At 38.2% G+C, this 11,086-nt stretch overlaps 1 protein-coding gene across 1 annotated transcript; it reads right to left on the bottom strand.

Moving 5' to 3' along the window:
* Window positions 1–1,069: 1,069 nt before the first annotated feature.
* On the bottom strand, window positions 1,070–7,329 carry LOC140013279 (uncharacterized). The gene is made up of 2 exons (XM_072062495.1): window positions 6,793–7,329; window positions 1,070–2,614 (listed from the first exon to the last, which is right to left on the bottom strand). The coding sequence occupies exon 2, from the start codon at window positions 2,612–2,614 to the stop codon at window positions 1,112–1,114; it is 1,503 nt and encodes a 500-aa protein (XP_071918596.1). The 5' UTR covers window positions 6,793–7,329; the 3' UTR covers window positions 1,070–1,111.
* Window positions 7,330–11,086: the final 3,757 nt, after the last annotated feature.

Raw genomic sequence — 11,086 nt, 5'->3', positions numbered from 1 at the left:
TTTCAGATTTGAATACCAGTCAAGTGCGTCCCCTTCCAGACTTTCAGGGAACAACCTTAGAGGCAAGTTTTCATCGTCCACAGGCTTTCCTAATTTGTTTGCAAATAGTCGGAGGTGCGTCTTGGGATTACCCGTCCCATCGTACTTGTTAAACTTAGGAGTTTTGAACCCCTCAGGCAGTTGCACATTCGGAAAGAGACACAGCTCATCGTAATCCAAAACTCCTTGCCTGTTCAGCACCTGACTCTTCCTCATGAATTCATCGAAACGGTCCAGGCGCTTTAATAACTTCACATCAATGGGAGCAGAGGATCCTCCCACCTCTGGTTTGGTTTGAATAAAATGGTCTGGCAGATAAGGCTCAGTGGTGGGGTAATAAAAAGCTTGTGTCTCAGGTGGTATATTTGCAGTGACTTGAGGTTGTGGGCCTTGCATATGAGTAGGGAAAAATGAAGGATTAGGAGGGTAAGTGTATGGCAGATGAACGGTGGGGTAGGTGAAAGTCCCTTCGGGTGGACCTTGCATGGGAACAGTAGTTTGAACTGTAGGAATAACAAAGGGTTCAGATTGCAGTTGTATTACGTGCGGAAGCTCCGGCTGTACCCCGCTACTGACAAGCTCATCTATTAATTTCTTTTGGGTGGCCATTTCAGAGGCCATTTCCCCAAACTTAGCAAGTAACTCGGCCAACTGGACTCCAGGACTCGTGACTTCCGGCTGTGTAGTCGCTGTAGTCTTATCGGATGATTCTGGTTGAATATTCATGTTTACACGATTCCTTTGAGCTTTACTTCGGGATCGCGTAATAATGGGGCTTTTCCGGAAAGCTATTTTTGGAAATTTTACCTGAGAATGCAAAAGACTGCTTTAAATAAACCAATCGTTATTGAATTTCTGCAATTTATTCAAAAGAGGAAAAGAAAAAGACATGAGTTAGTAACTATTCGAACAATTCGGATGCATGTCCTATGGGGGGACCCTTTTTGTGCCAAGGGTAGGCCTAGCATGATGCAACACCTTCGAAGTGGGACCCGTTATACAAACCTGCTTGGACAATAATTCCAAATGATTGCAAAAGAAAATTCACTTTCATTGATAAACTTGCCAATATTTACATCATGTCATGAAGACGATTCCGTACAAGATTACCAAAGCTCTTGAGTCTATCTAATATAGAATCCCTAGTTTCCCTAGCATATGGCAACTTGACACGTTCGGCTTGATCATATAATTCCCCACATTTTCTTTTCATCTCCTGACGCTTTTCTCGCTCACCCTCATACATTTGCTTGTTTTGCTCCGCCATCCCTTTGTATGCTTCGACGGACTTACTTAATTGCAGAATCTCCTTATCCCTTGCTTCAATAATGGCTTTTAACCTTTCCACCTCCTTGGCTGGCTCATCTTGCATTTCTTGTATGGTGGACCTTCCTATCCAGTCTTCATATTGCGGAGTGGTCAATCCCCTTTGTTTGAGTCCCGGAACGTACTTGACGCGTTCGTCATCGGATAATGTTTCCCAGGCCTCATCAATAAGAGTCTTCATTGGAATTTCCTTCGGACATATCCCTTTGTCGAAAACGATGACAAATGGAGTCAGATCCACTGCGGGTGGTACATCTTGGACTCGCCCTAATTGTCGGAGAAACCTCCTCGGATTGTATGCCATGATACCCTGAGTACCCCATAGAGGAACAAATTCGGATGCCTTGGTATGAAGAATAGGTTTGGTACAATTGGTCCAATCCAATACCCATCTAACATTTTGACTGGTCATATTCGTCAAGAAATCCACAAAATCGGACGCATTACACGGCAAATTGCTGCTATCAATCCTTTTGTGATGTGTGATTACCCAGTTATATCCGGACATTGGTAGACTCTCGGGAATAGCCGGTCGTCTCATGAAGTGCTCCATCCCCCATACATGTAAGATTAAATTCGAACCACAAAAGAACTTTCCCCCTCTCTGACAGGTAGAGCAGGCTATGAAAATATCGGCTAGAATGGTTGGAATGATAGAACAGGGCTTATTATTGATTCCTAAAAACAGGTCATACATGATTTTGGTGAGCTTGAAGGCTATCTTTTTGTCTTTCCTGGGAAAAAGATAAGTTCCCGCCATGACTAATCCATACACCCAAACTCTCTTTCGATCCCATATTTCCTTAGAAGTAAACGAGAAATCCCCTCGATGTCTTTCAAAACCATCCCTTAACGCGAATCGATCAAACAAGAATTTTGCCTCTATATTCTGGTCCAACCCTTGTATTACTGACTCCTTTATACCGGTAAAACGACAAAACTCCACTTTGTCAGATGCTAATGGGAATATAACGGCGGTTCCCTGAACCGGCAAATTGAGAAATCCAGCAATTTCCTCGATAGTTATGGTCATTTCTTCTTTCCCTAGCCTAAAAGTAGAACAAATGGGATCCCATAAGTGCACCAAAGCCTCTACCAAATATCCATCGGACTTAATGTCTTTAAAATCCCCGATAGGTCCCAATCGAGTGGATACTTGATTAATCTCGCTTGGCGAAAGCAATGTGGGCCATTTTTGCACCTCAACTGGTATTGCTAACATCTGTTGGACGCGGCGAGGATTTCCCATCTAAGAACGAAAATCGATGTCAAATACCTTACCTACGGGTCCCACCCCTCTAGTTAAACATGAATTTAAACGTGCAATTCCCAAAATAGGGTTAAATACCCACGGGAAAAAAGGTTGGCTTATCCCTAATATAGGATTCCCTATATGGCATTCCATTTCTAGGGCTTATGCATGATGCCATTTATTAAAGCAGTAAAATATGCAATATGACCTAAAGGACCCTTGATTTGCCAGGGTAGGCCCAAAATGACATGACATTATTATTTATGCACAAAAATATACAAAACTTCTTAAACGTGCCATGTCCTATCTACACGGGTAGGCTTCTTAAAAGAAGGTCATGCCAGACCTCTTATTTGCTAGGGTTGTGAATGCAAAAACAAGAAACAAGGAAAGTTAGTTCCACATTTAATCACATAACACGTTGGACAATTAAATGATAAAAAACAGGAAAAGTAAATAAGGAAAAGGATGGGATCCCTCCCCTCGTGAATGGTGTCCCTAATAGGGTTAGGCAGACTCTACCCTAGGTGAACTATATGGATGCATGAGGTTGGGGTTCACTAATGCATCTAACTCGATAAGCTCAGGTCCCCAAGCCTTCAGACTTAGGGCCAAGGGTCATCAATTCCATGGCCCTTTGTCGGTGGCTCGAGCGATTCCCCAAACACCGCTACGCACACGTCGTGTCACGGCCGCATGTTTGAGTGAATCTATAAAAAACCTCAACCTTCGACTAAAAACTAAGGATATTAACCCAAAGTTTAAAGCGGAAGAGTGAGTGACCCATTGGATCGTGCTACGCACACGTCGTGTCACGATCACACGTCCAAGTGGGTCTCCTAATCCTAATAGGGTGGAGTGGCGTGACAAGCCACTAAAAAGAAAAATAAAGGGGGATGAATAGTAAAGCGTATGCGCGTATGATAGTGCACGTTTTGGAGGGGAGGGATCGAGAACCAATGCGTGGCTCTAAGGGTGACACACCCCCCCAAGTGCAATGACAAGCGCGGTATAAACAATTAAACATTCATTCAAACATCCAATCATACATACGTGAGTGAGGGAGCTTGATACGTGAGCGAATCAAAAAATGAAAAAATGCAACCCTAATATCCAAATGCAATTCATAAAAGGGGTAGAAAAAGGAAAAAGAATGGTTAAATAAAAAATGCTCGGACCCACTTAGGAATTCCCCAGTGGAGTCGCCAACTGTCGCGCCCCATTTTTTTTTGGAAAAATAAAATGATTGTTTTTGTGATTTTATTGGTTTGGAAAAAGTGAATTTTTTGATAAAAATAAAAATGGGTCTAAATGGGACTTTTGAAAATGCGACGATTTGACCCAAGAAAAATAGTTCAAAAAGGGTTTTTTATATGAAAAATGGAGTCGCCACTTGGTATAGAGTTAGGGTGTACCAAGTCACCCAAAAAGTGAATTTTTTTAAGGAAAAAAAAAGTAAGAAACCCTTTTGAACGACTCCTAGTCCACGCAAACAAAGAAAAAGGTTCGGGAGTCACATTTGACGAAGGGGAAGGCAAGGATAAAAATCCAAGGCACCCCTTCGACCTAACCAAGGCTAGTTGCGTGATTTAACCCTTATTTTCCTAAATTTTTCTACCCAAAGTATGTATTTGCAATTTGGACAAAGACTAATGAATGAGAAATGCAATCCTAAATCTAAGAAATGTCTCTTATGAGGCTTGTGGTCCCATTCACATGAATTGTGAAGGCCAATAAGAAAGACCTCATAGAAAATCGTGAATGATGCAAATGAGGACTCAAATAAGAGTGTAAGTGTGCAAAGTGTAGAGAAGGGCATGTGTGCAATTTGAAAGTGTTTGTGTGCAAATGAATGAAAATATAAGTGCTCGTGTGCAAGTGAACAAAAATAGTAAATATATATAAGTAAAAAGATAGGTGCAATGTGTGAGGTGAAAAATAAAGAAGTGAATAGGTGTGTGAATATGGCATATGGATTAAAAAATTTAATGAGGAGAATAATGAGAAAATGAAAATGTATGAACTTAGAGGGATGCATCAAGTCGGGTACGGGGATGACCTCTAGTTTTATGATTTTAATTTTCCCTTTGACTAGAAGGAAAAACTAGCGTGCTAAGGCTATTTGAAGCCACACTCGCTCGTTTCCCTTATCGGAAGGGGATTTTCACGCAAATGAACCCTAACTAGCATGAGATGCAAGTCCTAAAGTGAAGGGGAAGGGGTTTGAGGAACATGCCAAATGATAAAAATAATAAAGATCAATTAATGATTCGAATGCAAACACCTTAGGACCTAATTGCAAGAACATGGAATGTAATTGGGCCATAATGCATTGCTGCAAAAATCACAGGGACCCAATTGATTAGCTTTCTCAAATTTGTGGGTCATAGTAGAACAAGGGGAGACTTGGGGGGTTAAAGTGAAATTTTCAAAAATAGTTTCATGCAAAACCATGCAAAGGTACGTAAACATTGCCTGCAACAAGAATTCTGATGAAAGCTTCCCTCAATTCGGCATTAACAGCTTTCAAACTCAATTAAATCCCAAACAAAAAACTACCATACATTCCTCTCATTTTGCATCATGAAACTTATAAATTTAACACCAAAGGTCAGCCAACAGACATGCAAAATCTGAACAGTTCAGGTGACTTCATGCAAAGCTTAGGAAACATTTCTGCAGCCAAAGAGAGTCAGCCGAGACTTTGGAACTTCAGCAGCCTTATGCGGCAAGAGAAAAGATTTTAACCAAGAAGAAAATCCAGCTTCCTAGCACTCGCTAAAGGTTGCAAACTCATTCTTAAAAACACCTTTTATGCATACAAAAAAAAAACAAAGAGAAATCTGGAATGAGAAACCAACTCATGATTCAGATTGGTTCAAGACAACTCACCCACCATTCAGAATTTTTAGGGAAATCTATTTTACTTGGCCAACATTCAAGCTAGTTTACGTTTCCTGTGATTCAAAGAATGCAAACTCAACACCAAACCTTCTTTTCTTCCATTCAAACATAAGATTAGGCATGCAGGTTAAGCAGGAAAACTCAACAAATCAAACACAGAGAAGAAAACATCACAGAAAAATTGTGGCAGCTTAGGCTTCTGTACTAATTTGCTGCATTTTCAAACACAAACTTTGGACTTTAGCACCTCATCTTTAACCAAACCTTTCACCTAACAAAATCATTACTTCAAAACACACATAAATGCCATGGTACAATGAACCATGAGCATGGAAAAACATGCAAACTGCTTGAACCTTTCAACAGACTTGCGGATTTGGCTTCTGCAATTTTCAGCCATGACTTTCTATCCTTGCATGTAAACTTTCGGCAAAACCAAGTTCATTTAAAACTTCAAATCAACTTCACTCAAAACCACGTTAAACACCTCTCAAAATATTTCAAATAACCAGCAAACTAAGTAATTCAAACACTCGAAAAATTCAGCAGCCAAAAGTGAAGCCTGCTGCATTTTTTTTTTTGTTTCCTAACTCAAATTTCCAATTCAAACACACGACTTTGATTAGATACCCTTCAACCCCAACATCACAGCTTTAAACTACGCAAGTAACTATACACCCACCCCAATCCAGATGAACAAAAACCAGACTGAAGCCATGCAAAAAATTCTGGAAAAATATGTGTGCAAAGGTGGTTCAGCAACCTGAAATGATCATTTTCAGCAAGCATTTGATCTTAATTCAAGTGTTTCAGCCCCCAAACATACAAAACATGCATTTTATACCTATAACTACCCAAAAACAGCTTACAAACTCACAGAACGAAAAGGGAAATCAACGAATTAAAAGTCAGAAATTCAACTTGCCGAAGAAGCACTCCATTTTCTGATTTGGTTCTTGTTCCTCACATGGACAGCAGCAATACTTAAAATGAGAATCTATGACACTAACTTACAAGAAAAATCTAGTCTTGCAACCCAAAACTCAACCTAAGACGAACCACCAACCAAAGTTGGAAACTTTAACCATTTTCTCTCGGCCAAAACACCCATATGTGAAATATCAACCCCCCACCCAAACTTCAGATTTTACCAAACCCAAAAACAAGAAACCTTAGTCATATTGAAGCCAGACCAGAATCAACAAGGACACAGAAATGCAAACAAATAACTAAAGGAAAAAACTTTGACCTTTAAAAGAAGAAATCGATACCTGAAACGAAGAAAGAACTTGAACGATTCAGCAAACACTCGATGGAGGAGCGATGATGATGCAGTTGTCTTCTCTCTCTCTCTGTATGCTCTACTCTTTCTTCCTAATCAGCCGCCCATCAGCCTCTCTGATTTCTCAGCCTGTTTTCCTCTCATTTCTTTTGCTTGTTTCTGATTTTTCCCTTTAGTCTACAGCCGACAACCTTTGTCTCTCTCTTCTCAGTTTTCCTTAGCCGTTCCACTCTCTCCCCACTAGCTCTCTCTCTCGATTGTCCTCCCTCTTTTTTCCTAGCTCTGCCCCTTTTCCCTCTTGCTCTCAGTTCTGCCGTTCACTCCCTTCTCTCCCCAGATTTTCAGCCGTTCCTTTCTCTCCCCCAAAACCCCTTACGGCTGAACCTTCTTATCCATTTTATATCCACTTCCCAATCTCCTAAACCCTCACCTCAATGGTGAGGATGAAGGCTTACCTCTCGCCTTCATATCCAGCCATTCAATGGCTGTTGAGGCTGTCCTTTGCACGCTGCAAAAAATTGCAGCGTGCATGCTGCGATAATTTTTTTTTTTTTTTTAAACAACTTGATAATTACAGAAATGATAAAATAAAATATAAATAATAATAATAATAATAAAAAAATTACACAAACCAGGTAATAATAATAATAACAAAACAAAAAATAATTTTAAACAAAAAACTAAACAAAAAAAAAGGCCATTTTTTAATTAATTTTTCAATTTTTCATTTTTCATCATTTTCTTTTTCTTTTTTTTCATTTTTCCAATCCAACTAAAGCCTATTTTTTTCTTCTTTTTCCTCTTTTTCTTTAATTTTCTCTTTTCTCCTTTTTTTATGATTTTTCATTTTCATTTTTCTTTCAAGAAAGCATTGAATAAAAACAAAATGACTAAAACATATTTTTGATGTTTTCCTTTTCTTTTTCTAAAAACTCTATGCTAATCTTAAACTTAAAAGCTAAAACTAAAAACTAAAACTAAAAGTAAATAAGAATAAATAGCAAATGAAATAGGTCAACTAAAAGGGCGAACATGAATAAAACTAAAATATCATAACAACTAATAGTGCAAAACACACAATAATGAACTAAAATGCAAGCAATCTAAAATGAAAATCATGAAATAGATGCTACATAAAATTATTCAAAATTTGGTGTCTACACCCATAGAGTGGTTTGTTGGGAATTTCCAGTCCAGGGAGCCTTCAAGTTAAATACGGATGGGTGCTCGCTAGGCAACCCGGGCGTTAGTGGCGGGGCTGGTGTGCTTAGGGACTCGTCTGGTGCTTTGTTGTTTGGCTTTTCTGTTCCGTTTGGGGAACTTACATGTCTGCAAGCGGAGATAAAGGCTTTGGTGTTTGGGGTGCAACAATGCCGTCTTCGGGGTTTCTCGCGGATTCGGGTGGAGGTGGATTCTCTTGTGTTAGTCAACCTCCTGGTAAGACAAGTCAGGTGTCCGTGGTCAGTTCGGTCGGATCTGGAATCGTTACGGGCTGTCCAAGGGTTGGAGTGGACGGTGGGGCATTGTTATCGGGAAATGAATCAAGTGGCGGATGCCTTAGCCAAGGTTGGGGCACATTCTGAGGGTACTATTTTGTATACGACACAGTCTGAGTTGTCAAGGGTGGCAAGGGGGGCCTTAGGTTTAGATAGGTCGCAGATTCCTGCGATTCGTACTCGAGCTATTTCTCACTGAAGCCTGTATATTTTGATTTTCTTGATTCTAATAAAATCGTAGTTTTTATAAAAAAAAAAAAAAAAAGAGTCTTTGCGTGGAACATCCTATCCTAGACTTGCCAACCGTCTTACTAAGCTTCAAAATTTTACCAATATTAAGATAAACTGACTTAAATATGATCTAACATGAATGCATAATTTACCAAGTTAAATAATTGGAATTAGTTCAAAATAACAGTAAGGCAGGCTTTGATACCAGAACCGACCCAGTAATAGAATCAATAATTAAACATAAAGTAATAGAATAAGTCAATTGAAAGTAAGAGCCAGATATAAATTGAAAGTAATAAAACTTACAATAATCAGAGTAGTCTATGAAAAACGGAAGCTTTAATGAATTCAAACTTCTTGGAGCTTTTGATTGAAGTGAAATAGTACAGGGATTGGAATTGAGAGTACAAGAAAGAGAAGGAATGAGAAGGAACACTCGAAAATTTCAATGCTAGAACCTACTATTCAAAACTCGATACCTTTTACTTGTTTTGCAATCTATTTATAGAGGTTACAAAGTTGAATTTCATTTGCATTTGATTGCCGACACTTGATTTGAATTTCATTTGCATTTGATTGCCGACACCTTATCTCCTTTTTGATTGGTTCTTTTGAGATTGTGATCTTATCTTCTTTGAAATGTGGCTGACATCTTTTTAAAAGATATTCGGGTCTTGAGCACATGGCCCTCCAAAAGGATCAAAAGTTGTATCTGACGTAGAGCTTGATGACTCATCTGTCTTTTGTTCTTGTCCTGTTGCTTGATTTTGAAGATAACTCATATATTCTTTGAATATCTCGGGATTCTGCATCATCTTTTTGAATAAAAATTCATTAGCTATTGCTTTTGTTGTTGAGGTTGATGCTGATTCCTTTTTCTGAGGAGTAGTTGGAATATTGACTTTTACGGCTGGATGAATTGACCATTTGAGTTTCTCTCTTGTTTCGAGGAATTTCAACACATTTTCTTGATCACATAAATCTCGATTGAATCTTGCCCACCATTTAATCTTGAATTCTCGAACTAATGATATTGGAAGTGATTTTTCTAATTCCTGCTGAATCTTAGAACTCCAGCAAAATATCCATGGAACTTTAAATTCCATATGAAACAGGATTGGTCTTGAATATTCTTTTCCTTTGGCTTTTTTGAGATATGTCTGAAATCCCATTAATGCTCTAGCAGGTAGAATTTCTTTTTGAGAACCAAACCAATTCCACCAGTGATGAAACCAAATTGCAAATTCTCTATTGCAACTTTCTTTGAATGTAAAGAACCCTAAGTCATTGAATCACCTAAATAAGAAAGCATGATACCAAGCCATTTTGTAATCTTGATATGTAAATCCATTTGGAATGAATCTTACTGAGAAAGACATATTTGAATATAAAGAAGTCCATTCACTTGGTGAACAAACCTTTCAAATGATGCATTTTGAATGGCTGATTATTTGTGGTTTCTCTTTATCTGGAATGGGATAAATTTCAATGGATTGAGTATCCGTAAGGATCAATTTATAATAATCTAAATTTTTTGTAGAATCATCTGGTTGCCAAAAGCATTTGGAAGGAAACAATCTTTGAGTGAGATTTGTGAGTGCATTATAAGGAAGTAATTCTTGGAATCTAGTTAGGGTGATATGTTGAGTGAATGGTTTAGTGAAATAGGTGTTTTCATTAGGTTTATTTTGATTTAGAGGCTTTGAAGGGTTTTGATTGGGTCTAGTATTGATAGTGTTTTTGGCTGCTTGACTATAACTTAGTGCTGGGAAATCTTGAAGAGTTTGGAATCTATTTGGGGTTACAGGAATTTGAGTGAGACTCATCTCATAATCTTTTGGAGTCTTTGGTCTTGAACCTAAACTTTCTGTTTTTGAATCGATCTTCCTACAAATTTCAACAAATAATAGAACTTAATTCTTTTTTCTTCTTTTGAATCAAAACTTGATATTCTCCAGCATTTTTCCATTTTGTGCTGCCCAATTCTTTGCTAGAATGATTTGATCAATCATTCTCTTCTTGATGTAGCATTGTTCCTTTAGATTAAGAATTGCCTTTGATCTTCAGCTTTTGACTTCATCATGTCTATGAATATGATATGGTTGAATTCTCCCTTGAGAGGTATAGTAAATGAGATTTCGAGAAGATAAACGAGCATATTTTTGAAGTTGGTTTTTCTCATAGTCTTTTTCTAATGCTTCTTATCATTTCTTGCTTCATTTCCCTGTAAAAATTCTCTTGTTAAAAAATCAGGAAGAGAATTATTTTCTCCATTTATAAATCTATTTCAAAATTAAAGACTGATAGAATAGCTTGCCATCTAGCAAAAATTTGCTTTGAAACTATATTTTGAACGTCTTTTTGTAAAAGTTCTTTTGCTGATTTACAATCTTTTCTTAATAAAAATGTTTGGGTAAAATACAAGGAACCCCCTTGTGGTTTCCTGAAAAGACACCTTATCCCCTTATTGTTTAAAAACCTCCACATAAACACCCTAAATTTCATAACTAAAGTGGAAATTACCTTCTGAACTGGCTGAGTTACCAGCTGACTTTG

Source organism: Coffea arabica, chromosome 8c, assembly GCF_036785885.1.
Source record: "Coffea arabica cultivar ET-39 chromosome 8c, Coffea Arabica ET-39 HiFi, whole genome shotgun sequence".
Lineage (NCBI taxonomy): Eukaryota > Viridiplantae > Streptophyta > Magnoliopsida > Gentianales > Rubiaceae > Coffea > Coffea arabica.
Note: the sequence above shows the minus strand (reverse complement) of the source record. Positions and strands in the feature narration are given on the sequence as shown.

Coding starts and splice junctions, on each gene's coding strand:
- LOC140013279 (XM_072062495.1), bottom strand. CDS start 2,614: ATGGGAAATCCTCGCCGCGTCCAACAGATGTTAGCAATACCAGTTGAG.